At 47.0% G+C, this 25,726-nt stretch overlaps 9 protein-coding genes across 12 annotated transcripts; 1 reads left to right on the forward strand and 8 right to left on the reverse strand.

Moving 5' to 3' along the window:
* Positions 1–177: 177 nt before the first annotated feature.
* E1B28_012066 (uncharacterized protein) lies at positions 178–2,619 on the reverse strand. Of its 2 annotated transcripts, XM_043157134.1 has the most exons (11): positions 2,370–2,619; positions 2,158–2,323; positions 2,034–2,105; positions 1,867–1,952; positions 1,733–1,812; positions 1,618–1,670; positions 1,397–1,542; positions 1,220–1,322; positions 965–1,157; positions 515–881; positions 178–453 (listed from the first exon to the last, which is right to left on the reverse strand). In XM_043157134.1, exons 2-11 carry the CDS (start codon positions 2,248–2,250, stop codon positions 312–314), a joined length of 1,335 nt encoding a protein of 444 aa, XP_043004500.1. In that variant the 5' UTR covers positions 2,251–2,323; positions 2,370–2,619; the 3' UTR covers positions 178–311. The 2 variants fall into 2 exon arrangements, with proteins under 2 accessions (XP_043004500.1, XP_043004501.1); XM_043157135.1 differs by having other exon boundaries at positions 1,867–2,105.
* Positions 2,620–4,203: 1,584 nt separating this feature from the next.
* Positions 4,204–6,602, reverse strand: E1B28_012067 (uncharacterized protein; the record flags this gene model as incomplete). The annotated part of the gene is made up of 14 exons (XM_043157136.1): positions 4,204–4,273; positions 4,337–4,673; positions 4,758–4,956; positions 5,014–5,116; positions 5,194–5,339; positions 5,414–5,466; positions 5,532–5,611; positions 5,667–5,752; positions 5,834–5,905; positions 5,958–6,094; positions 6,153–6,168; positions 6,385–6,427; positions 6,485–6,531; positions 6,582–6,602. The coding sequence occupies 14 exons, from the start codon at positions 6,600–6,602 to the stop codon at positions 4,204–4,206; spliced, it is 1,410 nt and encodes a 469-aa protein (XP_043004502.1).
* A 928-nt stretch (positions 6,603–7,530) lies between these two features.
* Positions 7,531–8,768, reverse strand: E1B28_012068 (uncharacterized protein; the record flags this gene model as incomplete). Its single annotated transcript, XM_043157137.1, has 6 exons — positions 7,531–7,652; positions 7,717–8,082; positions 8,140–8,445; positions 8,496–8,548; positions 8,605–8,654; positions 8,715–8,768. The coding sequence occupies 6 exons, from the start codon at positions 8,766–8,768 to the stop codon at positions 7,531–7,533; spliced, it is 951 nt and encodes a 316-aa protein (XP_043004503.1).
* An 85-nt stretch (positions 8,769–8,853) lies between these two features.
* E1B28_012069 (uncharacterized protein) lies at positions 8,854–11,965 on the reverse strand. The gene is made up of 19 exons (XM_043157138.1): positions 11,807–11,965; positions 11,704–11,753; positions 11,448–11,643; positions 11,322–11,384; positions 11,235–11,268; positions 10,882–11,180; positions 10,772–10,818; positions 10,609–10,711; positions 10,535–10,560; positions 10,426–10,486; positions 10,363–10,369; positions 10,274–10,309; positions 9,880–10,218; positions 9,698–9,828; positions 9,632–9,645; positions 9,458–9,574; positions 9,226–9,398; positions 9,118–9,170; positions 8,854–9,055 (listed from the first exon to the last, which is right to left on the reverse strand). Exons 1-19 carry the CDS (start codon positions 11,841–11,843, stop codon positions 8,955–8,957), a joined length of 1,887 nt encoding a protein of 628 aa, XP_043004504.1. The 5' UTR covers positions 11,844–11,965; the 3' UTR covers positions 8,854–8,954.
* A 2,020-nt stretch (positions 11,966–13,985) lies between these two features.
* On the reverse strand, positions 13,986–14,348 carry E1B28_012070 (uncharacterized protein; the record flags this gene model as incomplete). The annotated part of the gene is made up of 2 exons (XM_043157139.1): positions 13,986–14,099; positions 14,160–14,348. The coding sequence occupies 2 exons, from the start codon at positions 14,346–14,348 to the stop codon at positions 13,986–13,988; spliced, it is 303 nt and encodes a 100-aa protein (XP_043004505.1).
* A 2,569-nt stretch (positions 14,349–16,917) lies between these two features.
* On the forward strand, positions 16,918–18,689 carry E1B28_012071 (uncharacterized protein). Of its 2 annotated transcripts, XM_043157140.1 has the most exons (5): positions 16,918–17,433; positions 17,495–17,625; positions 17,685–17,974; positions 18,051–18,412; positions 18,462–18,634. In XM_043157140.1, the coding sequence occupies exons 1-4, from the start codon at positions 16,975–16,977 to the stop codon at positions 18,404–18,406; spliced, it is 1,236 nt and encodes a 411-aa protein (XP_043004506.1). In that variant the 5' UTR covers positions 16,918–16,974; the 3' UTR covers positions 18,407–18,412; positions 18,462–18,634. The 2 variants fall into 2 exon arrangements, with proteins under 2 accessions (XP_043004506.1, XP_043004507.1); XM_043157141.1 differs by having other exon boundaries at positions 17,685–18,412; positions 18,467–18,689.
* A 1,385-nt stretch (positions 18,690–20,074) lies between these two features.
* On the reverse strand, positions 20,075–22,963 carry E1B28_012072 (uncharacterized protein). Of its 2 annotated transcripts, XM_043157142.1 has the most exons (12): positions 22,721–22,963; positions 22,564–22,633; positions 22,496–22,512; positions 22,375–22,429; positions 22,223–22,300; positions 22,027–22,163; positions 21,735–21,959; positions 21,017–21,674; positions 20,800–20,960; positions 20,534–20,738; positions 20,417–20,459; positions 20,075–20,348 (listed from the first exon to the last, which is right to left on the reverse strand). In XM_043157142.1, exons 1-12 carry the CDS (start codon positions 22,850–22,852, stop codon positions 20,183–20,185), a joined length of 1,947 nt encoding a protein of 648 aa, XP_043004508.1. In that variant the 5' UTR covers positions 22,853–22,963; the 3' UTR covers positions 20,075–20,182. The 2 variants fall into 2 exon arrangements, with proteins under 2 accessions (XP_043004508.1, XP_043004509.1); XM_043157143.1 differs by having other exon boundaries at positions 22,496–22,633.
* Positions 22,964–23,073: 110 nt separating this feature from the next.
* Positions 23,074–24,472, reverse strand: E1B28_012073 (uncharacterized protein; the record flags this gene model as incomplete). Its single annotated transcript, XM_043157144.1, has 8 exons — positions 23,074–23,281; positions 23,338–23,465; positions 23,523–23,568; positions 23,618–23,740; positions 23,788–23,846; positions 23,905–24,157; positions 24,213–24,326; positions 24,384–24,472. The coding sequence occupies 8 exons, from the start codon at positions 24,470–24,472 to the stop codon at positions 23,074–23,076; spliced, it is 1,020 nt and encodes a 339-aa protein (XP_043004510.1).
* A 129-nt stretch (positions 24,473–24,601) lies between these two features.
* E1B28_012074 (uncharacterized protein) lies at positions 24,602–25,396 on the reverse strand (the record flags this gene model as incomplete). The annotated part of the gene is made up of 4 exons (XM_043157145.1): positions 24,602–24,791; positions 24,844–25,066; positions 25,127–25,209; positions 25,269–25,396. 4 exons carry the CDS (start codon positions 25,394–25,396, stop codon positions 24,602–24,604), a joined length of 624 nt encoding a protein of 207 aa, XP_043004511.1.
* Positions 25,397–25,726: the final 330 nt, after the last annotated feature.

Raw genomic sequence — 25,726 nt, forward strand, 5'->3', positions numbered from 1 at the left:
GATCTCCTATAAGCCGAAGATTATCCTCAACCGTGAGCCATTGGACCAACATGAAATCAAATCAATCATTTAAGTCTTACCGAGTGGCATCGAAAGAGACCGGATTACTGAGCTGGCGGTATCACACCATTGTTCGGGTAGAAACGAAAGCCTCAACGACGCGGAATTCAACAAAAAGCGAGACAAAGTGTTCCTTGAATGTTAAGATTGCTTTCATGGCACTAAAATAGATTGCTACAGCATAAACATGAAGGAAAAGTCTGTTGGGGTATCTGGAAACCGTATACACTTACAACCATCATGAACGACCATCAATCAACATAAGCCTCTGTTCCGCGCTGCCATATAGCATTAGGTCTATACTTCAGACTCTCAGTTTTCATTCTTTCCATAACAGTCGTATGGAATTTGGGATGTTCATCCTCAATCTTCCTTCCCTTACCCAAATTGGCTCTATATCATCACACTCGCACGTGAGATTGGTGCACAAGGAATGGGAGATACGAGAACTCACTTAAACGTCGAATGCCAAACACCTTTCGCATCCTGCCACGAATAGTCTAATGGGATAATTTCCAAAATCCACCACAGGATATTACCCCCTTTGAGTTTTAACTGATCATGCAGGGGCGTCACAGCATCCTGCCTGTCCGATTCGGCCACACCATTATCAGACGTGCTGCCTTTCTCCGACCATGATTCTTTCGCTTTGGTAGGAAAGGGGAGTGGAGTCGGGGGGAAATCAACCCAAGTCTTCGACAATGCTTCGTTTTTGAAGAGAACCCCACATTGGGATAATATGACTTGACGTATCATCCATCTGAGGGAAATGTTTCCGAGGGAATGGGGCTCGCTGTTCGATACGGATCCACCACCGACATCTAGGAATATCAAGTTCCCAAGGTGATTGAGGGTGAAACATGAGTGATTGAATTGAAGGGGAAACAGATATCTGGATACCCACCGCCATGGCAACCAGCGAACCAAACTTCAAGTACATCTGTACTTGGACCTCCCGATGACGGTTCGTTCTCCACGTCCTCCGGAAGTCGTCTAGTTCTCCGGAACAAGCCCAAACCGCGATTACCTTTCTTGTTTGCGATGTTGCCGGAAGCGATTGGCCGATGGAAGAGATTTGCCCTAAACTTCGCCCGTCGCTGATGCAGATGAAAAAATAGTCAACTTGAAGAAGGGGTGGAAAGAAAGAAACAGTGCCTACCTCATCAAGGGATATGGCATGGCGGAACGTCTTAATGGACGTATTTGAGTTCGTGAAAGGAAGGGTTTTGTTCATGATTACACCGACAGAGGAAACTGTCTCCCTGAGAATGAAGAGCAAAAGGATAAAGCACCACTCAGTACCTCTAAAGAAAGGGATCGAGAACACGAAACGTACCAAACACCCATGAATTCCACAGTGACAGTTGTACAATAAGTATCTTTGAATCCTGCCGCCAGTTCGATGCCCTCCTTGTCTGTCCTCTTGTACAGTTTATATGCGAACGGAATTTGTTCAAAATTGTCTCGAGGGAGTAGACCGATCTGTTGACGGAAAACAGGAGAGGGAAGAGAGGTTCAGAAAATTCAGAAGTGCACGAGAACCGGGTTGAGACATACTTTAAACAACATCCCCCCAACTGCGCGTGCAGTATAGGCTCCTCGAGAGAATCCTGACCAACAAACAGCCCAATGTGAGCCCCCGCACACAGAGGTAAGCATTACACAAACTTACCGAATATGCAAATCTTATCACCGGACTTGTAGTTCTGCATGATAAATCTATAACCCTCCACTACATGTGCTGAGAGGTACCTACGCAAGATGTTGAAGCGCGAGAACGAAGCACTGAAAGCGTAACCAACGCACCAAGCGAAAGCCTCATCCAAGACCATTGCTCCCCACTGTAGAAGTGGCGACACGACGCCCGGGTCGAAATAGGTACCAATTCCTGCCTGACAGAGTTGAAAGAAGATGGTAAATTTGGATCACTACTAGTACTGAGTCTCCAAACATGGTTGTGAAAGGATCTTCACCTGATAATAACATAGCTGCTCATCGCAGTTATCCTTCTTTAACAACAAAAAGAACTTGACGACGTTTGTATTCTGTAAACTTTCTGTCAGGGCAAGACTGAGGAAACGATAACGAGAACTGTACATCGCCGTCGTATTCACTTGAGGTGCCATCGAAGCACAAAACGAGGGTACGGGGATTGGAGAGTGACGGATGGCTGAAGCTCTGGTCTGACATTAGGAAAACGATGGTCCGTCGCTGAACGTTGGGTTTATATAGCCCTTGTCCTCATGGTGAGCGACAGCCAAACCTAAAACGTCAATTCTGGCAGATGCTTCAGTATATGTTACACTCACCGTGACATGGCTCCACAGAGAGAAGAGAACAAATCCGGTAACACGATGATGTACTTACTCATGATGCGTGTGAGTGAGAACTTGATATGTTGGATGAAGAAATTCCATCATTGATGCTCCATCACACGCCTGCTGCGGTGAAGCTGGCAGTGGCGTTAAAGACAGCTCGATTTCTCCTACGCTAACTGTTCGACATTGATACTGGCTCGTCAAATATGAAGAGGCTAAGATGGATCATGGAGGAGGGTGGGAACAAGGAGAGAAGGAAAGTCGAGTGACGACGCGGACAGTCACACCACGTGGTCATTGACAGCCGTGTCATCTTCCGGAATCGTATAGTCCGACCCGTAAGCTGCAGCTGCATGCTTTCTATCATATATTGTGTCATCACCACATTTTATTTCTCGACTTCACGCTCACCTCCTTACCATTCCAATCGACCTCTGTGCGACCCGACCGGCCTCGCTCGCAGTGAAACCGCAAATAGGCCGGGTACCTCGACTTTTAGCAGGCAGCTCGACGCAGCTACAGCTACTCTCTAGAGGGAGCCAACGGCTTCAGACGTGAGAATGGTGATGAGGATAATCAGGTTCAAACGCTCGTTATGTGCCTTTGCCAAATGTAGTGCGCAAATTTCTTGTCCATCCTTGACGAATAATGACTGACCTACAATATTGCAGTACATGATAAGAACCTAAATAATTGATCAATTTCGCCGATACGGATCCAGTAGCAATAATACTGTTGTCAAGAGAAACTCGTCGCGCCGCTGAGGAAGGGACCACGCAATTGGATGTAATGCAATAAAACTGTTTCCTACCTATGTCTAATATCATATTTACACTTGAATATGATACCGGGTGGAGGTTATATAATTTGTCAATGTACGTTCTGTTCGAAAACTCATCAAGTCTTGCTGAGTAGCAGCCAAAAATTCTAGGTCCAAGGGGGCCCACGGATTTGATTCCCTGACCGTGACCTGGGGGGGGGGTCTGGCCAGCAGGGTGAAAAAAAAATTTTTAGACCCACCTACATCTGCACTTTGGCAAGGTCCAATTGTGGATTCTGAGCCAATTCTGAGTTTCTGAAGGGTAATAAATATATAATCTAAGAGTGGTTGTTGTAATCAACTCTCTGGGACTGTTTGTAACCTTATTCCATACCCGAAAGCATCATCCATCAAGACTCATTGAACAGTCAATCACTGGAGTGATACTGTGGTATTTCATTTCCAGGAAATCTTAGTTTAAAAAGCTAACAGATATAATATTCTAGGCTCAGAAGATATATACTCCAATGAAATACCAATACCAGAACCTGTCATCATTAATGGTTGGGTAGAGAGTGAGAAAAATGTGTAGTGTCATTCGCGAGTGATGTAAAAAATAGAAGAGGAGGGTCAGAGACACGTGTACTTACCATATATGGTGCGTGGGAAGCGTACATAGGGAGGGGGGGGGGTCCCCCAAGGGGTCGTCTCAGCGAAAACCGACCCCCGGTCTTTTTTTTTAATCGGTGGGCCCCCTTGTCTAGGTCTATCGAGCACGTCCGGCATGCCAGCGATAATTCTATCCCGTATGGGGAGATGGAGGGAAATATGCTGCCCAACTGACTGGGAGTCTTGCACGGCCGTCGCGAAGAAACTGAGGCCTCAAACGGTGTCCAAACGGTGAGAGAACGTACTTCCGTGACAATAAAGTGTATTACGACCGCTATCTGGAAACCACATACATACTGTATATATCACACTCGTAAATAAACGACTATCAATCAACATAGACCTCCGTTCCCTCCTTCCATATTGCGTTAGGCTTATACTTCAGACTCTCGTCTTTCATCCTTTGCAGAACAGTCGCATGAAATATGGGATGTTCGTCCTGAATCTTCCTTTACCCAAATTGGCTCTATACCATAATACTCGAACGTGAGATAGACGTTGCACAAGAAATGGGAGATGAGAAACTCACCTAAACGTCGTATGCCAAACATCTCTCGCATCCTGCCACGAATAATGCATTGGGATAACCTCCAAAATCCACCATAGGATATGACTCGCTTTCAACTCAAATTTCAACTCATCATGCAGGGGCATTACAGCGTCCTGCCTGTCTCGTTCCAAAGATGATTCGTTCGCTTTGGTAGGAACGGGTAGTGAAGCGGTAGGGATATCCCACAACCTCGTTAACGCCTCGTCTCTGAATAGAATCCCACATTGGGCTAACATGACTTGACGTACCATCCACCTGAGGGAAATGTCTCCGAGAGAATGGGGTTCGCTGTTCGACACCGCTCCACCACCGACATCTAGGAATATCAAAGTTCCCAAGGCCATTGAGGATGAAACATGAGCGATTGAAATGAAGAGGAAACAAGTATCTGGATACCCACCGCCATGCCAACCAGCGAACCAGACTTCAAGCACATCTGTACTTGGACTTTCAGAGGAACATTCAGGGTCCATCGCCCCCGGAGGTCTTCCACTTCTGCAGAATATGCCAATAACGCGATCAAGTATCTTGCGTGCGACGCTTACGTTGTCGGAAGCGGTTGGTCGATGGTAGAGATTTGCCCTGAACTTCGCCTGTCGCTGATGCAGAAAGAAATCAAAACAACATGAATAGGACATAGAGATCGATAACCATACCTCATCAAGCGATAGGGCATGGCGAAATGTCTTGACGGACGAGTTCGAGTTCGTGAAAGGGAGGGTTCTGTTCGTGATGAAACCGACAGAGGAAACTGTGTCCCTGAGAATGAAGAGCAAAAAGATAAGAAGGGCCACTCAGTACTCATGAAACAAAGGAATCGAGAACACGAAACGCACCAAACACCTATGAATTCCACAGTGACCGTTGTACAATAAGTATCTTTGAATCCCGCCGCTAATTCGACGCCCTCCTTGTCCGTTCTCTTGTACAGCTTATATGCGAAGGGGATTTGTTCATAATTGTCTCGAGGGAGTAGACCGATCTGATGACGGGAGGTAAGATGGAAGGGGTTCGGAGATTCAGCACGAGTTGGACCTGGGCCGCGTTAGGACATACTTTGAACAACATCCCCCCAAGTGCGCGTGCAGTATAAGCTCCTCGAGAGAATCCTGATCAACAAAATAAAGCCCAAGGTGAGCGCCAGCACACAGAGGCAAGGATCGCAACAACTTACCGAACATACAAATCTTATCACGGGGCTTGTAGTTCTGCATGATAAATCTATAACCCTCCACTACATGTGCTGAGAGATACCTACGCATGAGGATGAACTGCGAGAATGAAGCAATGAGTAGTGTAACCAACGCACCAAGCGAAAGCCTCATCCAATAGCGTCGCTCCCAACCGTAAAAGTGGCGACACGACACCAGGGTCGAAGTAAGTACCAATTCCTGCCTGACAGAGTTGAAAAAAGATAGTAAATTTGGATCACTACTAGTACCGAGTCTCCAAACATGGTTGTGAAAGGATCTTCACCTGATAATAACATAGCTGCTCATCGCAGTTATCCTTCTTTAACAACGAAAAGAACTTGACGACGTTTGTATTCTGTAAACTTTCTGTCAGGGCAAGACTGAGGAAACGATAACGAGAACTGTACATCGCCGTCGTATTCACTCGAGGTGCCATCGAAGCACAGAACGAGGGTACGAGGCCTGGAGAGTGGGCTACGGGCTGTATGGCTGGAACTCTCGTCCGACATCACGAAAAGGACGGTCTGTCGCACTAAATCTTGGGCTTATATAGCCTTTGTTCTCAGATGACGGTGATTAAGGCGTATCGTAGTTGCACTCACCGTGGCCCACAGAAAGCTAAGAAGTGAATAGAACCAACAGATCCATCACACGCCCACTGCGATTGAGCTGGCGATGGCGGACATCCAGGGGTTGACTGGAATTGTTTCGACATGACGGTGGCTCGTCAATTGAAGAGGGAGAAGGGAAGACGAGTGACAGAGACGCAGATCATCATACCACGTACTAATTTCGTGGGTGAGTATGTGCGGACACCATGCAATCGCAGCAAACGCTAATTTTCCCTCTCGTAAAGGCCTGATAGGGCAAAAAAAACCTGAAATAGCCGTGCATCAGCATTTTGACAATTTACTGGTGAGGACTTTTTGACGACTTTTTGGGCTTGCACAAGCCAACAAGTCGACCTACTGTGGCTGTGGTCTACTCATCCTGATAAATAAACAAGGAAAGACAACAAAGGGGTTGCTGACCTTTTGGAATGAAACAATCATCTATCGTGTCGTCCAAGAAAGCCGTATGAGGAATACTTAATTAACCAGGGTCGAAAATCAGTCACCAGCTATGTCGGTTTTGCTCCGGTCCGCCCGCCAAAGTTTTCCGGTCACCTTGACATTTCAGGAAAACCTCCACTGTTGGAGGGTTTCTGAGGGTAGCTATCGTATTTTAGAGTACATGCCAGCAACTTGGTTCTCGTTGGCTGGAGCGTAGTTGCGATACGTGAAGAAGCTGGTGAACTTGCGAGGTTGTGGACTGGTCGAACCGGCCGAAACGCCCAGAAAAGCCGAAAAGTTCACCAGCAAATTGTATAAGTTACTGATCTGAGATCTGGGCTTTAGTCTTTAGAACGCCGAATAGCACCGCTACCAGCGTCGCGATTGAGGTCCTGAAAGATGTATGTAGCTTAGGATGGACATATATGATGATGAACGTCGAGAAGTGGACGCAAAAAAAGATGTTGGGCGCCCAACACAAGCCTTGTTAGACCGATGTTGAGCTGTTGATAGTAGTACCGTGGTAGTGAGGAGAAGGTTAGTCCTTTCAAAGCAAGGTTTAGTGAGGTGAATGGAGCTCCAAGATACTGAAAGTAGTGAGGTAAGGAAGTGGTTTTTGGGTTGCGCGCTGGAGTGGGATCTGGCTGGACCAGTGCTGGACCTCACGGCTATTCACGGCTATCTCTTGTATCTCTTGAAGTAGCTTTTCCAAATGTTCATGACGAAGCCTACAAAGTTGACGACTCCCCCCCTGCACAGTTGACGGAGGATAGCTGACCGATGGTAGTCCAGCTAACCGCACCATGCATGATAAGAACCTAAGCAACAGCCCATAGTAGACCCTTAGCTGGTGTAGCTTGTTACAAATACACATACCCTATCAACGCCATAATATAATCACATCCTTTTCGAAGCCCACGAGCGAGCGTTATGTGGCGGTAGTCCACATTCGCACCTCCTCCTGTCTACGTCCCATCATGTCGAGGACTCTAGGCCGACCAGAGCCTTGACACATACTAAAGATTGTTGAAGAACCTGCAAAAGTCCTGCCTGCGATTACAAACCATACATCAGGTCCTGCATTTCACAACAAGTCTTAATCTGAAATACGAACCATTCTCCTCCCCCGTTCTGTTGCACACGACGACGATAGTCTGTTTCTCCCCGCCATTCGCATGCGTGGAGTGTGTAGCATCTGACGCGTCTGACTCGGATTCTGATGCCCAAAGGGGACGAAGACGCATGGCCCAAAAGTTTAGGGTGGCCCAATCGCTTTCTTCTTCTCCATCCTTTCCAGAGTCCAGCCAAGCATTCAAGAGAATCAGGATTTTGGAATCTTGGGATTGTGTATATGTTGCGAGTTCGTATGGCCCATCCAAACTGGTCCACGTATGGGGTGGTTGTACATTCAAGTCCATACATATTCCGATGCTGACTCGACCTAGAGGTGACGGTAAATCAAATGTCTTGAAACCGCTCCCTAAACAATTCGCCGTCATCCGATGATGGTCAAAACGACTCAGAAGGACGCGCGCACCTGCTTTGGCCCAAGTTTCATCGACCTCGAATAGATGTGTCTTGCGATAGTTTCCCACCCATTCACCATTCGGTCCACACAAAACTGCGCTATTTGCTCCTACAGGACCTCCAGTTCCAGTTTGACCACTCTCCTCCTGTTCTTCTGGTGTCGCACTTATTTCATCACCTTCAAGACGTTCCGGATAACCCGCGAAAACATAGCATCCCAGACGTTTTGCGAGTTCGGAGCAGAACTGTGAAGTTGGGCCAGTTCTATGAGGTTCGAGGTAGGGCTTTATTGCTTTCGCGTTCTCGAACACATAACCTATTAAAGATTATGTGGGGATGATGAGAAAAATAGCCTTGTGATCATACCTGAGAATACCATCTCTGGAAAGCAAACGAGATCGACCGAACGGGGTTCAATCCTGCGCATTCATAGACTAAGCACTCCCATGCTTGAGTGAACGACGGCCGGGCCTACTTTCTGCAGAGTTCCTTTGCCCGCTTGATGTTAGCTTGGATCTGTCCTATCTAGAGCAAAAAGGCTTCTGGTAAGGCACCTCAAAGAGAGTTTATTAAGATCAGGCAAACCTTGGGACAGAACTGCACCACCGCGATGCGAAGTGGTACAGACGGTGGGACCATGGCAGCTCGTCTCGTCTTCAGCGCTAAGTTTCTGATATAAAATACATGCGAAGCAGTTCAATATTGGAGGGCAGGTGGTTCCAGACTGGCATAAAGAACCGTGGGAACATAAATTTACTAGGCAAGCGGCCTTTCTACCAACGTAGCAAAACAAAAAGAGATATATATATACTCCATCTCATCTCCTTACAGTTTACTTTTGGGAGTCTCTCCTTGTCTTTTCTCCCATTCCTCACGAGCTAAGGTTCGGAGTACCCCCTTCTTGATCTTGCCACTTGGAGTGTGTTCTTGAAACGAGTAAGTGCGTGAATCAGTACCAATAATGACAGAGAGATCAAGAACGCCTGACCCATTTCGGTCGTCTGGACGATTACCATTACAGGTACAGCGAATCTCGGAAGCCTCCACGTCGAATATCATTAGCTTCAGGCAAAACTAGCTTAGACGGTTAACTTACTTTCCACGGGCAAGCTCAATCAACGAATGTTCCGTAACCTTGCCCTTGTAACTCGGTTTTATCGTAACTACTGCAGCGACTAGTTCACCGAGACGTCGATCAGGGACACCAATAGCCGCAGCTTCCAGTACACCAGGTTCTTCGTAAAGTGCATTCTCGACAGACACAGAATCCTGCGCGATTGAAAACAGATATCAATAAATGGTGGGATCGATATCCAGGTCGAACGTACGATGTTTTCACCAGCACGAATGATGATATCCTTTAGTCGGTCTTTGATAAACAAAAAGCCTTCTTCATCGAGGTATCCCAAATCGCCGGTTCGGAACCAACCATCTTTTGTGATTGCCTGGGAGATTGAAGCCCATGAACAGGAGAAAGTAAATTAAGAACGGAACAGCACGACCTTGTTCGTGGCCTCTAACCGTCGATTCATGAGTATCATTCAAATGAGAGATGCACTGAAACGTACCAGGATCACGCCAATATTCTTGCATCACGTTCGGGCCTCTTATCCAGACCTCGCCTACCTGACCTGTAGGAACCTCGACTGCAAGGCTTGGATCCACTATCAGGAGGTCATTGACGGGAGAGGGTAATCCACTAAGTACAAAACATATTCAGTAGAGATAAAATCAAGACTACAGCACGTACCAACTTGTGGGCTTCAGCAGATGATCAAGTCCAGCTACAGTCCGAATTAAGATTTTACAGCTAGTGAGTGGGAGCACACGAAACATCAACATCCTCACCAAACGATACAGCAACAGAATTGGTTTCGGTAGCACCATAGCCTTGTCCCCTGTCGTAATATGTGCGTCAATATGGTGTCCAGAAACAACATTGGGAAGAACAGAGACGAACGCCCTGGCACCAGGGACTTTCGCTTGTATTGTGTGAGCAAGCATCTTGGAGGCAGGTGCTCCACCAAAACTGAGAGCTTCCACAGAGAATCCTCCAACTTCAAGCATGTCAGCCACCATGGATGGCACTCTACATTATCGGTGATTGAGATTGACGATAAATCAATAGAACGGGAGAAGCCCACCCTCCAGCAGATACTATGTTTTCGGTATTGATGAGCCTGTCGCACTCCTTAAACATGTTGTGAGAGTAGTAAAAATAGAAGGGTTTTACCTGACCGCTGAAATCAGTCGTCGTGGGCGTTAGAACAGTACCCAAAAAAAACCATCATCGTACCTTCCCTCGCGTCCCATCTGCGCATTAGAATGATCTTGTATCCAAGTAAAACTCCCAGCATCTTCAAATCCTAAGTATTCACTTCTAAACATGCGGAGACGACTCGTACCGTGTTACTCGTCAAGCCGGTCACATCTGTATGTGATTCAGGACATAAATATAATTTGAGGGGGAGACCCTTACGGAAGAGGGGGACGGAGACCAGAAGCCCTTTTTGTGGTCCGGGTTCGGGAGGAGTAAGGTCTTCCCCTCGTCGTAATGTGTCCCTCATACCAGCGATAGCGGTCTAGAATTGATGTACGAATTAGTTAGTGAATGCGCAGAACTGGGAGATGTTTCAAGCTACATTCAAGATGTTCGTGGCAAATTGACGCTGAGTACTCAGAACGCCCTCTAAATAAAGGATTGCATCAGATAAGGGACATCGACAGAATGAAAGACTTGCATACTACTTACTGGGTCTACCGGTTGTTCCTGAAGTGAAAAATATCGTTGCGTTATCGTCCGGTAAAATCTTGATACTTTCACGAAGGACACTACTCCCATCAGATTTGAATTCTTCTAGATTTTCATCCCAGCTAGACATGTTCGCCCAAGTTTGCTTTCCGCTTTCGAGCACAAGAATTGCCTTTGTCCCATTTTTGAACAATTTTTTGACGACAGAAGCCAGTACATCGGCTCGTTCGGAGTCGAGGATCAGCAGCTTCGTTTGGGTGTGTGCGATACAGAATATTTGACCATCTTGAGGTAGCCAACTTTTTTGAGACGATTAGAAATGGGCGGGGAAAGCATAAAGAGAGGTCACGCACGCATTGAGGAGAACAGCGACAGCCCCAATCAATTCTGCGTGGGGCGTGATTCAGCCCCAAAACATGTTTCTATTCGCAGCGACTCACGGCAAGCCCAAAATGCGACCATATAGTCAGGATAGTTGCGGCTACAAATCGAAACCCGGTCACCTAAAGTGCGAGCGACACAAGATTAAAGGCAGCAGATAAAGGAGCATACGCGCGGACAAGAACCTTTCTGGATACCGTATACGGTCCTAAACATATCAGCAGCCTTCGCAGCCCGAGCAAGGGTTTGCGCGTAGCTATATCGCTGCTTTTCGTAGACAATGAAAGTCTTGTCCGTGTGTTCGTTGCAGGCCCATAGCCAAAAGTCTCGCAGAGAAGGCCACAAGTTTTTGTAAACGCGCTGAACACGACCGTCAACCACCTATCGCGACTAGAATTTGAGAACAATATCGATCAAAACTCTGCTAAATAGATCCCATACTCGTCGTTCCAGTTCGTGAGGAGTCCCTGGGGCACAGAGAATCTTGTTGCCTGCAAACAGACGTTAGCACGACTACTAATGCTACAGAGACCAGGCTACGCACACTCCTCTACTGTTCGTTCCGGTTTCCAGTCCGTCATCCCTGGGGCAGTGTTGACTAGGTTTGGTCGAAATCCGGGGGGGTGAAGTGAGCAAGACTGTGGTTTAAGGCAGCACTCCGCCTTTTCAATAGCCGCATCCCGAAATGATCATGTGTTGGAGGAAGACAGGGATGACATGATTACGCCGCGGCAAACTAAGATGCATCGAGGATTTATTCTCACACACCCCAATATGGACCGTAAACATGCAAATGCAGAACCGAATTTTTTGCAGTTACGAGAATGATATGTCATTTCTTTAGCAGTATAAGAACGGAAATCTCGACATTCTCGGTACGTTGAGATTAAGCAACTCGTCAGCGTTGAGCCAACGAGACACTGTAAGAAAAAAGAACATAGGTCCGACCATCAGGTAGATCACCTAAGTAAAAGAACAAACTTGGTCAGGACTCAGGTTAACCGTCCCCCCCGACTTCCCCCCCCCCCGACTGAACAGGAAACGGACCTGTCTTTCATGACCCCTTTTCAACAAGGTTATCACAAGGTTAGAATTACATACCATTCGCCACCTTCCCTCCAACAGCCTGAGCGGCACCGTTACTGTCAACAAGAATTTTACATCCGAGTCAAAGTTTAATTGCAAGTTAAAACCGCTTCTTACCCGTTAATCCTGTTACTCCAGCGCTGGGGACAGTAAGGTCACCGAAATGTGATTGACGACCGCTCGGACTGGCATGACTGGCACTGGCAGCGGGGCTGACCCGATCGCAGGACTAGGACCCCTACCAGAAGGGCTCGACCGTTTCATAATTATTGCCACTGGTGACTAGTCCCGAAGCCCACCAAAGACACCGGGAATAGTATCGATACGTTTCCCACCCCCCGTATTGGTTTCCGGTACCAAATCGGTTGGGCCAGTCGTGTCACCGTACGCGCTACCGGAGGCGTTGCTATCCAAACTAACGCCACCACTTAAGCCATTGATAATGGAATGACTGTTAACAGCAGAGCGAGGATGATGTGTTACTGGGCTCCGAGGACCTGGGGTTGCTGGATGGGAGGATGCGTTCGAAACTAATGTGTTGTGAGAAAAGGCTCGGAACGGGCAAATGTCGCTCCCCTGTTATTCGTGGAACGGAAGAAGGAATTATTAAGTCCTTGCTGGCGCGTTCCCTGTAGTAAGGAGCTTGGACTTGTGGCTTTCAGGATGCGAGAAGGATCCGATCGATGTCTCAGGCTGCCAGGTTGCAGTGGAGTGTAAAGCAATTAAATTCTATACCCGAGAAGAAGGACGAATCTCAAAGAGCTGAAGATGTCACGAGGCTCGAATGGTTGCGTCGGAAGGAAGTAAGGAACATGTCCATTTTGAGGAGGAATAAAGACATTGATAGAATCGACCAAGAAGAACTGTGTTCGGCGGAAAATGTGCGGAAGGGCGTACCCTGTCTTAGCCAGTGAAAGCTACCACTAGATTACACTTCACACTTCCTCGAATGTAATGCCACTGAACGGCCACAAGTCGACGTCGAAGCGTTCTGTTGCGGCTGCTGTCGCTCGTTTCGTTTGTAGTATGTACATATGGTATGAACGAATAGAGTTGGACCTTGAGACAAATGAAATATGTCAGATAGAGTTTAGATGAAGTGATACTCTTACCGCCGTATCTACGTCGCACGAGTTCTGAATTCAGCTACGATCGTTTTGGTGAAGGAGATGGAAAAGAAAAAGTTGATTGAGTAAAGGCACTTAAAACATATTAGTGGCCGCTACGGGGGTCTGTCGGAGCCTACCCTCAAGTAGCCGTGTTCAGTCGCAGTTGTCCTGGATCGTAGTCTGCAGATACCCGGTGAGACGGAACAGGTAAAATAGAAATTGCTACTACTGTTCCTAGCTGATGTTCGGTAATACAGTGATTTTTCTCTGGAGTACCATGAAGCAGCGGCTGCCATTTCGATGGAGAGTAGCCGTCGCCATTACCCTAAAATGAGCTGTTACGTTGAACTAGTTATTGGCCAGGGGTTAGCAGCTTGTCTCTTTCTTCGAATTGATGTTGAAGTCGGCATGGTTCCCGTAGTATTACTGTTACCCCCACGAAGTCGCAACAGAAAGGTATGAATATCAGCAGCTCTTGGTCGAAGATGGCACTCTTGCGCCCAGCATTGCTGAACCAACTCCCATATGTTATTGGGGGCACCAATTAACGAAGGTCGGTCGTTCAGGTCGCCTACCAGCGAGAACGCTGAACATTACCTGCACATCGGAAAGATTTGCGAACGGAAGTTTCCCAGCTAAGATCTATTCCGACAGTTGAAAAATCATGTGAACTCGGGTACTAGGTCCTGAACAGGCGCGTACCTCGTAAACTGTACAGGCATAGGCGTAGATGTCCCTTGTTGGCTTCAAGTTCTCGAGATTAGGGTTATTATGAATACCATCATGAATGGAAGTAGGACCATCGTCGTAATCAAATAGTTCTGGTGCCATCCACCGCATCGTACCCTTTACACCACTCTTTGTTATTGAGCTAAGTAAAGTGGCCGTCATGCCAGCTACGGCTAAACCGAAGTCGGAGAGATAGCATCGCCCATGTTGTCCACCAGGATGTTCGCCTGCGAGTAATAGTTAATGGCTTAAGGTGAGGTTGGATTTCAATCAACTTAGAAAGTTGACTTACCCCCTTGATGTCACCGTGTACGATATTTTGGGAATGGAGATATAAAATACCTGCCGCAATCTCAGAAATCTGTGCATAGAGTTAATGAAGGTCGACGCGCAAGGCTCCGGACTGACCGCTCTGAGCTTATCGTGCTTTGGATTCAATTCCAAGAACTTTGTTAGATGTCCATTCGCCATTCACGGTGACACCAGACAAGGCCGCCGGGGAAAAGTGTCGTATTCACACCAAGAAAAGGCAAAAGGTTGGGATGACTGAGGTGAGTCCATAGCAGGACCTCTTTGTAGAATCCTATCGGAGAAAATCTGAGCTTACATCAAACTCATGAACTAAAGACCGAGACAGACATACGCGGAGATCCTTATTTCTTTGCCCTTCATCTTTTAGATTCTCAAGACCTTGAGATATACCGACTCATTCTTAAATACTCCTTCGTATATGTCCTGAGATGTTCAATGAGCTCAGTTTCCGTTTCCGTGGATATAAATGCTCACAGAGTATCCTCCTACAGCTAATGGATATTGGTCTCCCATGGTGACCTCGTTCACAAATAGCGACGGAGGAAGAACGTGGTGTTTATTGACCAAAAGTCTAAGTTACTTGCCACATTTTCAGTGGTATCCATGGTCCAAATCCATGTTTCTTGTTTCCTATTCAGCCATTTTCAGCACAATTTCGAGGACGACAGCGAGCACGACACTTACAGTTTGAAGGAGATCGAGTACTGGAGGTATTCTTTTAGTTTCCAAGGCCAATAAAGTGTCAAGGGCAGTCTCGAGAGATAACAATGTCCGAATGTCATACGCCGTTGCGCCCTCAGGTTTGAAATGGTCTCTGATGCTGATGTGCGTGCTTATGGCACGCACAAGACGGTCATGGTGGCGACACTATTCCAACATCCGCCTGTCTGCCGCCACCGGGAAACAGGGGGCGTTAGCGTCAATAACAATAATGGGTAGGCGCGTACCTCCGACCTCCAAAATCGGAGTTGGAATGACCACTCACCATTGTTGTATCTCCACGCTCCATTCGAAGCTACATCGTAACAATAACCCTACTACTCGCCACACTGTCCCGCATGATACATGTCCCCGGCTTGACAGTGTCATGAATTGTAGTATCGTCCGTTCTTCTTCTCGTGGAAATCAAAGAAACATAGTGATTGAATTCGCAATGTACAACCTCATCCCGGGTTTCACCCGTGAGTCAAGATGTATCTTGCCAGGTTCGATGTATGATACGCTTCGAGCACGGAGTCCTTGTGTGGCATCGGGCGTAGTTGTAACGTCTGATAAATCAATGGAAAATGGGATGAAGGTAGGGGTCAGTCAGTTAATTAAAGTGTGATAGCTCAAGTACCATATTTCACCCATGACCATGAACCCCTCCTCATTACGCAGGAAATCCTCGATAAACTCCCTTGCAAAGATCACATCATGTATCCTTTTCGGCGTTCCAAAAAAATTGTATCCAATATAGTAGTTGTATAATGTTGGCCATCTTTCAAACACGTACATGTCGTCTCTTTTGAAATTGGACCTATGTAGAGGTGATGAAAACGATGGATTTCTCAGCGATCGATATCACCTCCACTTACCCCCATGTACACCTTCAGCGAGAATGGCAAGTATCTTGGCTCTCCAGATCTTGTGAATATATATTCGTATACATGGTAATGTGTGTTCGAATTGAGGCGTAGTAATTTGCAGAGCATTGTTGAAGTAATCGCCGTTGGACATGGTCTTTTTTAGCAGAGTTATGTTGCGGAAGGGAATCGCGAGCTATTAGTAGGGGAGTTTGAGTCAAGTGGAAGGAAAAAGATGAACTCAAAAAAAAAGACGCTTCTTTGGCATCGGCTCTAGCTGAGTCCGGATAAAAACAGACGTGGTTGTTGCAAACATAGAATCCTCCTCCAATGAGATCTTCTCTTCGCAATATACAAAATTGATCTAGAACGAGGAGGTACTAAGCATATTTAGGCAAACAGAAATGCGAAATGCATTAGACCTACTGCCCAAATGACCGATGGTTCCAATAACATAGTGAAAGCCCTCGTTGCGAGCTCGTCACCAAAATCCAAAACAACTCAACTCTCCACCATGTTTTCCTCCGAAGCGCATTCTCGCCCACTTACGCCAACGTATCGAATGATCGTTTGGGACCATCTCTCCTGGGGAACATTGATACAGCTTCACATGATCCTTGTCTCCGTTTCTTTAGAATATGAACGGTCAGGGGTAATCGAAAATAGAGATAGATTGGGAGTGTAGATAATTCCAACGGTTGGGAGTTTAGTCTTGTAGTACTTTGTTGAATTCGTTCGTTAAATTTGAAGATATACGATCCGAAACGACGTCGACGTTTTCTTCGTCGCTGTCAAGCACTTAGCAGCCTGCATGGCACGTGTCCACCAAATCTGAGGGTGCATCACCGGCCCGGCGACTTGGAAACTTTTTTATCCCCTCCTTCAGCTCGCCCAAAAAAAAAAAAAGGTCTATGGCCAAATCCACACATAAAAGCGTAGAAAAAGAAAAAGAAAAAGTCAAACTCAAAGCCAAAGGAGAAACCAAAGGAGAAACCGAGTCTCCATCCAGCCTTGTCGAAGTCGCACCACCCGCCATCGAGGAAGACAGCGATTCCAACTCGGATTCGGAATACGGAGGCGTTGATGAAGAAGGAATGGAAAGGTTAATGAAGGCTCTTGGGGAGGATGGGCTTAATGAGTTTGACCACGCGATGTTGAGGGGTAGTGAAGATGGGAGTGAGGAGGAAGGTGAAGACAACGAAGAGGTAGAAGACGAGGGGGAACTCAGTGATGAGAGCGACGACGACGAAGATGGAGAAGAAGGAGAAGATGGAGAAGAAGATGAAGAACAATTCGTCGCAGTTGACGAAGAAGACGTCGAACTCGAACCAGACGCCGTTCCAGAACAGAAACTCGAGATAGACAATGAGGTGATTTCTATCTATCCATTCTGTGAAAGTCTAATATTCAGATCTCTCCCCCCTCCCGTAGACCGCTCTAGCACGGATACGAGAAACCATCCAGCTTGAACCTACGATACCCTGGACAGAAACACTTGTCCTATCCTATCCTCAAACGATAGACGTGGACGTCAATGACGATCTTAACAGAGAACTATCATTGTATGTATAATCCCCTACTACTCACATTTATCCACCATCCTTATCACCTTACCTTCCAGCTACAAACAAGCCTTACACGGAGCCACCGAAGCCAAACGCCTCGCCTCCAAACACAAACTCCCTTTCACCCGTCCCTCCGACTACTTTGCAGAAATGGTCAAATCGGATTCGCACATGGAGCGCATCCGACAGAGGCTTTTGGATGAGTCTGCAGGTATGAAGAAGAGCGAAGAGAAACGGAGGGAACGGGAGGGGAAGAAGTTTGGGAAGCAGGTGCAGATTGAGAAGCTTAAAGAGAGGGAGAGAAACAAGAAGGATATGGAGGAGAGGTTGAAGGGGTTGAAACGGAGTGAGTCACTTTTCTATATATATTTCAATTTTCCGCTCTGTCCGTGCAAAAAAGCTGATGCTTGGGTGTTATATAGAACGTAAAGATATCCTGGATAATGGTGGAGGGCAAGAAGATGACTTTGACGTCGCAGTTGAAGACGCTATGGCTGACCGGCCTGCCAAACGATCTAAGCCGGGATCCGCGGGTGTTAAGAAGACCCCTCGTCATGTTAGAGACAAAAAGTTTGGGTTTGGTGGGCAAGGAAGAAGATCTAAACAAAATACCAAGGAGTCAACAGACAACTTTGATACGGGTGGCTCACGGAGAGGTGGTGGTAGAGGTGGTGGTAGAGGTGGTGGTAGAGGTGGTGGTAGAGGTGGAAGGGGCGATAGAGGTGGCGGGACGAAACGACTTGGAAAGTCAAGGAGAATGGCAGCGCGTAGCAAATAGCACTGGGTGAGGGAGTTTTACGCCGAGATTTACGCCAATATTTGACATATTTTAGCATAGGTTCAACATAATCTCCAAATTTGCGTAAATTTCAACATGCTATTTCGCACCCAGTGCAACTTGGGAGATCTATGTCATTTCTTGAACCTTGGGTGCCGAAGACTAACAGACCCTGAGATAGGAATCAGCGCGAACGAATGCCGTCCCTTTACCCTGATAAGTCGGCTGCATGAGTAGTTGAGCCTATTCTTAACGAAAATCACAATTTGAGGGATATTTCCGTTAAAGCTCGAAGATCCTGCCACGATCCTGACACTCATATTCACACGGGAAGCTTCGGTGACTCAGTTCGAACCCGCCGTCCCGCTCTGTGTATACAGCAACAACATACCAAACTCGCAAATTTCCCACTACTTTCGTAAAGATTCGAGGTCGGGGAAAGGAGGTTTTTTACGTCCGCAACATGGCTGTACATGTAGGGCATCGACATAATTACTACCCGGTGACGCGTTTCGGTGCAGAATCGTGGCCGAGACTTCTTTCCACACGAATGAACATGCATCTATCTGAGGTTGTCGGGAATATCACACCATTCCAGTCCGTGCTGCGGCTCATCATGAGTATTCCGAGATTGTTCTTCTCAAGTTTTTACCCCTACAGAGTCCACGCACGTCCGCAAAGTTGCGTTTTTCAACATACTCGGTTATAACCGAGAAGCTGCCGACTACCACGAACTGCATCAACAGAGGTCATTTTTGGAACAAAGATTAGGTGGAAGTCTAGTACAAGCGGGGAGTTCGGGAACCACAGTGCTATTAACAGCACATCTCACACGGGCAACCTGGACAAAAATCAGGTCCTCAGCACACGGGCCCCCCCAGTTTTAACCTGAACTCACATATTATATCACCAGCACAATCGCAGCATGCCTAAGGAGTAAAATGTTAAATCTGTCAGCGATGGGGTTTAGGGGCTGGCATTCCGCACCTCGCAGCATTCTAGATGGTCGGGTAAAAGGGAAAAGGGTCAGGGGAAAATCCTTGCGCCGCCGGGAACACGCACCGCAGCAAAGAAAGCATCCTATCAAACCCAAGAAGCAGTCCTTTTTAAAATAGACGAGGACAGTTCAACGAAAGAGCGTCATAGTATAACAAAGAAAAATCGGCACCTTTCCGGCTCCCCCTCCACGAAGACGAGAAACCTTGTGCTTGGTTTGTTCACATTGTTGACTACGAGCACCAGTAAGATCTAGAAGCGGTGGTCTATGGTCAGTGAACCCGTGGCTATCCATCGTTGAGATTTCTCGACTCAACTCATTTCTATCCCAGCTTGAGGCTGAGACGTGACGGTTACCGCTTTCGCTGGTTGGGGAATGTCAATGTCAGACATGGGTTGAGAGGCGTGGTCGGTATAATTTATGATCTGTTCGTTTTTATAAGGTTAGTACCACCACATATAAATTTAGCTCCAAAACACTAGTATACACGCATGATGATTTTCCTATTTTTAGATGTTTTATTTTCATCCCTGAGATATAAATTACTCGTCACGAGGCACGAACTATTGAATGGCAGTGTCGCTGGCTGGCAGGGTCATCGAGGGGCCTGGGGGCGTACCTGCAGGCAAGTAGTCCAGGTTGAAAAAAAAACTTACCTATTCAGCCGTTCAGCACGGATCCATCATGCCACGACATGTAAGTACTTACAACGAAGGCGCAAATCAACGACAACATGCGGCGTTACCCGCCACAAAAGCAAGCATCTAATTTTACAAGTCCTAATGTACGACACTCGCCTTCCCTTTAATCCCTTGTCCAGCACTCTCCTTCAACATCAGAACTCCCACCCCCGAAAGAACATAAACGATCACGCTCGTGTACACGGGTATAGATCGATTCATCATCAACAACATCCCCCCGAGTATCGGTGCGATCATCCCTCCTCTGTTCACAAACAGTGTTCAGTATCGTACACGTCTCGTAAAACAGCTATAATTAATAGGAGGACGCACATTCGTGAAAGAGCTGACGCAATACCACACGCCGTTCCGCGTACTGTTGTTCGGAGAAAAGAAGGGGTTTTGAGTGTTACATTTTTGAGTAATTAGAGTTAAAGACAGAGAACACACCTTCCGTCCCAAAAATATCCGGCGTCCATCCATATAGCACCGCATACATCGCTGTAGCACTCAAGCTTATACCAACACTACTGGCCCTCACTGCCCAGCTCGTCTGCACTTCGATAAACACCACGCAAAAGAACGCGGTCAAGAACGTGGTACCAGCCAACGACCACCGTCGACCCAGTGGCGATTCTGTCATGTACGCTCCAAGCTATCAAATTTTCGGATCTCAGCGTCTATAATTAAAGACGGGATGGACAGTGATGACTTACGATAGCTCCGGGGCATCCACCAATCGTGAATATCACAACATCCCATAAGCTTTCCTCCAATGACTTATGTTCCGTCGTGCTTGATCCTTCATCCCGAGACCGAGATGCCGGAGCTGAAGTCTCCAAGAGTTTGGGAAGATACACATTGAACATCGTATAGGCTGAAAATAAAACCGAATCCCTCAGTAAAGTAACAATTCTAAACTTAACAACTTACCCAATGACATCGAAAACCAAACGCCCCAAACCAAAACAGTCGTCCGCAGCCATTCTGGCGTGAGCACCATCACCACTCTATCCCACCATGCCCACAATGGTCTCCTCAGCCACCGAGGGAGTGCCGCGCACATTCTCCTCTCGTAGATCGAAGATGTTCGGCGGCTTAATCGCCGTTGGCGGTTCAATCGAGGTCGAGGTCTAGGTGTGGGAGCTGGGAGTGGATCCTTTCCACCATCGGCGTCGGCATCGGCGGACGACAACATCCTTGACGTTGGCTCTGCTGCTGCTGCTGCTATCACGAACGCCGGCTCGTGATGTTCCATCGACGGTGTCTCGAACGAATGAGACCCCAACGACGTATCAGTCTCCAGCGTAGACGAGTAATTAGCAACTCCATCTGACCCTCCCGACCCACCACTGGTACTCCTCGTCATACCAGGTGTTTCCGTTTCCTCCGGTTTTGCCTTGTTGGGTGCAGGAGACTTTGGCGGGTCATCTAGAACGTCTTCGATCACTAGAGACAGGTCAGAACCATTGAACCGTGATATCAGTTGCAAAGACTCCAACGCTTCTTGATGTCTCCCAGCACCAACCAAGTATCGGGGCGATTCATGTAATCGGAAAAACACAATCCGAGCGAGGAACATGGATAGTGTCTGGAAAAACGGGAAATCAGTTTAGGTTTGAAAATGGGGTAGGGTAAGGGAATAACATACGGTTAACCCAAGAGCTGTTAACAAATACTTCCATCCCTTATTCTGAGTATCCACATCGCACTCGGTCGCTCCTTGAGGACAAGAATTCTGAGGTACCACCAACAACGCGACGACAGCGGACAAAACTGCTCCAAATGAGAAGAACACTGAAAGTGCTGTGACTAGATATTTCTTGCCATTCGGCATGTGTTCCAGTAGGAGAGTACCATCGGTTGGCATAGAGCCCTTGAAAAAACGCAAAAATAGAACTTCAGCGACCGAGAAAAAGTAAAGTTGAGCGGACAAGGCGTACCCCGACAGAACTTCCCAAGAAGAAGAGGGTGACACATAACCCTGCGAAGGATGTGGTGAACGTTGCGAGAAGCCCGAATACAGAGGTGAAGAATAAGGTAGCGTTGAATGCTGCGCTGCGCCCAATGAGGTCAGAACCTGAATAGAATATCAGGTTGACAACAATATTCAAAGTTTCACAAAAAGAAACAACGCACAAGTCCCCCACCCGACAGCACCGACCATCATTCCAGCGAACATTGAGGAAGAAAGTGTACCGATGAGACTGTCGGACACTACAGAAGTAAAAAGATGGAGAATGAATGTTTTGCGATTCAGATCGACTCTAAAAAAAGAGGGGGGGACTCACCAGAGTAATGGTACTGCACACGAGGAAGAATAATCGCAACAGTTTGGATCCACATCTAGGGAATTTTAAAAGACTGAAATTCAGACCATTCCCGACCACAAGATTCTGGGACGTAACGTACATTATCAGCCATCCATCCTAATTTGAGAGTTTAATATTAAAGAAAGGGCGGACAAGACCTGAACACACCCAACCCGCATAGTGAGAGTAGAGTCCATTGGTAACTTCCCATTCCGATTCTATCAATTGTTTTATCCAGCTAGAGAAAACGAAAAGGGAAAAGATCGTGATCGTTAGAGGTACTGGTCAGCAGCAAGTCCCATAGCAGGGCAGTAAGCATACGTACTCTTGTCCTTCCATCGTCCTCGTCGTCGTCTTCGTTTTCTATCAACCGTTGGTCCTCTAAGTCGTCATCGTCATCAAAATACGACATGCGGTCTTGCCAAAAGCCAGATGCTCTGGGGGTTATAGACGCCATTTGTGTGCATGAAACGGGTGACTCCGAATTTGAATGGCGTAATTCGGGTGTTAAGCTCGAAGGAAAAGAAGCCTACAACAGTAGCAGGCAAGGCTAGAAGCGGTATTTCAGGACCAAGAATGACTCATCTCACACGTGGTTTCACCGGGAAGAGCCTGGGATGATTAGTAGACATAAAAGTACATTTGTGATAATACAAGTTGACTGGTCACTATTTGGGCTCAATTCTTTGGTTCTCTAGGCCGCTTACGATATGCAGCCAGATACTCATCCACTGGTTCCAAGGTAAACTCGCATGGCAGAGTTATAGGTTGAATATCCAAGCCACGTTCTTCAAACTGCGCAAGACGCTTAGCAGTTTCCGGACGAGATTTATTGACCGAGTAGATTTTGATTCGGTGGCAGGAAGAAGTAACATGAAGATCCCAGCTTTAGGTGAGGGGTGGTAAACAACACAAGTCTCAAATGGAACAGGGGCAACGTACTTCCAAGCAGAGCGGACGAAGGTAGGCTCGGTATTATTCGACGAGTCCCAGCAACGGACACAGAACTCTAACCAGCCTTCGGCATCGACAGGAAGATCGATTGACCATAGACGCCAGGCATGGTAGTGCTTTGGTGTGCGAGTTAGTAACTTTGAGAACCGATGAGAATTCTGATGAGGCTTTACCTTTTCCGTCAGGTTATCAGGATCGACGGCGTACCAGACATGACCGCTGCATAAAAGCTCATTTAGAACGTTATCGATAGGGCCACTTTACTTACCCATCAGGCGATATTTCGACACGTTCAACCCAGTTTCCGCCTCCACTATACGCCCAACCTTTCAAGGTGATAGTACCACTATGCACGATAACTTGTTTGTCCTCAGGAGACAATATAGCGCTCCTAATAACATGTAAGAACCGAAAAATCAACAGATAAGAATCGCTTACGAGACAGGCATTTGTTGGATCGAAAACCCATTGGAATACTTCGCATTCTGTTTTCCCACCTACAGTCAAAGAATTCGGTACCAATCAGCGGCAACTGCAGGGGACCTTCTCACACACCTGAGAAGTAAAGTACAGGTACTCTTGCCTTTGAACCGGACCCATACTCGGTTCTGATAACGCATTGATACGATAAACCCATTTGCAACTTCTAGCCCCGATATAGCCAGTAACGACCATTCGTAGTGGATACCCGTGCATTTTAGGAAGGGGCTTGCCATTCATTTCATACGCGAGTAAAACTTCTTCACCTCCGTGCTGTCGCACTTTGCGATAAGGAACAGATACAGCGTAGTTGAACACGTTGAGTTTCCTGAAGGAAGGAGTGAGCCTACTGATGGAAGTTTCAAAATTAAACGCGACATCACTTGAAGTAGGTATCCGCTCCGATGAACTCCAAATGTCCGCACTCAGGAAGGACTCCACCGCAAGCTACCTTGAGAACTTTCTTCAAAGGCACGCCCTTGTAGACGGCCGTACCGCTGGTGCATCATATTGAGGAAGTGCTTCTTGCAATAGAAGAGAATCAGAATCCTTACATAGCTCCTTCGCCTGTGGTGATGTGGTAGCGATCAGATTCCTCTGACCATACAGTGGAAGCGTAAAACCGGCTTACCCCATGGTGCATTGATTAATTCATCACCTTCGCCTGGATATTGTTGGATTTGTTCAATACGACGCTGCGGGATTGTTATTGGTTACAGAAGAGCACTGGGAAGGAAAACACATGCCGTTCCACTACACTGCAACGTGACCGTCATCTCGATTTGCCTGTTGGATGTTGGATTGAGTAAGCCTTATGAGATGGTACGAAAAACACTGACGGGAACTTGGACGGGTCCTTGAGATCCTTCATGGATAGCTTGACAGGGGTCTTAACCAGACCTCCAATTTCGAGCTCGAACTCATCCTCCTTAATATTAGGGACACCTCCATGATTACGGACACTTGGAGCCAGATCAAGCTGACGAACGAATGTGTGGATGGAACGATACTCACAAATGATATTCATTCGAGGTAATCTTTCCCTCAAGGAGTTGGGGCCGTCTGGTTTCTCCGTTATAAGGAAAATCGAGGATATGGATCAAATCATGTTTTTCCTTCTGTACAGTCTCCCAGCTGAAATCAACAATACTCTTCAACCCTAAAACCTCATGATATTCCTTCCAGCGATGTCCAATTAGAACTGGGTTGGTATTTGGCAGTGGTACGAATTGGAATTCTATCAATGAGAGACAGGTGAGTGTTTCACGTCAAACGAAAATAGGAAAGAGTCCATTACCAGGGATAGGAGTGAACTTTTTAGTGACCAAGATCTTCGTTGCCATCTCCTTCTTGTCTGGATATTGCTCCCACTCGACATAACTGGAGATCCCCAACTTGAACGAGGAACGCGACATGATTGATCCGTCTGATACACTTACCCAGTCCACCCAGGTCTTTCCTCTGCAAAAAGAGCCTCGAGATCGGCTTTTGACACATCAGAAGTACCCTCCTGCGGTTTCGCACCCTGGTGTGCTTTTGTTGCGAGGGGAGATTCGACAGTTGACATCTTTCGGGACGCAGGTACGGTGGGGATATAGCAGCTCGCTCGAGTGAGTCCCCTTCATTTAAACCCATGCTGGGTCCCATGCCAGGCCCCATGCTCTTATCGGTGACAACATTATGATCATGAGAAACCTAGTGTGAGAGGGTAGAGCGATTCGGGAGCGTGGAACGTCGAGTAGGTGTCATTCGGCTGAGTTCCTGTAAGTGGTGGGAAGTGAAGTACATGATAAGTCCATTTTTGTTCGCGGAACATGAAATCGCCTCATAGTATACTTCATACCACAGTTCACCTCCTCACCACTGTGCAACAGCATTTTTGTTAACACCAACACCC

This window comes from Marasmius oreades, chromosome 8 (assembly GCF_018924745.1).
Source record: "Marasmius oreades isolate 03SP1 chromosome 8, whole genome shotgun sequence".
In the NCBI taxonomy this organism is placed as follows: domain Eukaryota; kingdom Fungi; phylum Basidiomycota; class Agaricomycetes; order Agaricales; family Marasmiaceae; genus Marasmius; species Marasmius oreades.

What these genes read in the sequence shown, in the direction of transcription:
- E1B28_012066 (XM_043157134.1), bottom strand. Translation starts at nt 2,250, where the DNA reads ATGTCAGACCAGAGCTTCAGCCATCCGTCACTCTCCAATCCCCGTACC. An exon ending in TTGGATGAGGCTTTCGCTTG is followed by an intron (nt 1,813 to 1,866) that starts GTGCGTTGGTTA and finishes CATCTTGCGTAG; the next exon opens with GTACCTCTCAGCACATGTAG. An exon ending in TTGGGGGGATGTTGTTTAAA is followed by an intron (nt 1,543 to 1,617) that starts GTATGTCTCAAC and finishes TTCCGTCAACAG; the next exon opens with ATCGGTCTACTCCCTCGAGA.
- E1B28_012069 (XM_043157138.1), bottom strand. Translation starts at nt 11,843, where the DNA reads ATGACGGACTGGAAACCGGAACGAACAGTAGAGGAGT. An exon ending in AGGAACAACCGGTAGACCCA is followed by an intron (nt 10,819 to 10,881) that starts GTAAGTAGTATG and finishes TCCTTTATTTAG; the next exon opens with AGGGCGTTCTGAGTACTCAG. An exon ending in TTGCCACGAACATCTTGAAT is followed by an intron (nt 10,712 to 10,771) that starts GTAGCTTGAAAC and finishes CATCAATTCTAG; the next exon opens with ACCGCTATCGCTGGTATGAG.
- E1B28_012071 (XM_043157140.1), top strand. Translation starts at nt 16,975, where the DNA reads ATGGCCAAATCCACACATAAAAGCGTAGAAAAAGAAAAAGAAAAAGTC. An exon ending in AACTCGAGATAGACAATGAG is followed by an intron (nt 17,434 to 17,494) that starts GTGATTTCTATC and finishes CCCCTCCCGTAG; the next exon opens with ACCGCTCTAGCACGGATACG. An exon ending in CTTAACAGAGAACTATCATT is followed by an intron (nt 17,626 to 17,684) that starts GTATGTATAATC and finishes CTTACCTTCCAG; the next exon opens with CTACAAACAAGCCTTACACG.
- E1B28_012072 (XM_043157142.1), bottom strand. Translation starts at nt 22,852, where the DNA reads ATGGCGTCTATAACCCCCAGAGCATCTGGCTTTTGGCAAGACCGCATG. An exon ending in TCTTGGGAAGTTCTGTCGGG is followed by an intron (nt 21,960 to 22,026) that starts GTACGCCTTGTC and finishes CGTTTTTTCAAG; the next exon opens with GGCTCTATGCCAACCGATGG. An exon ending in GGATATTTTTGGGACGGAAG is followed by an intron (nt 20,460 to 20,533) that starts GTGTGTTCTCTG and finishes TCCGAACAACAG; the next exon opens with TACGCGGAACGGCGTGTGGT.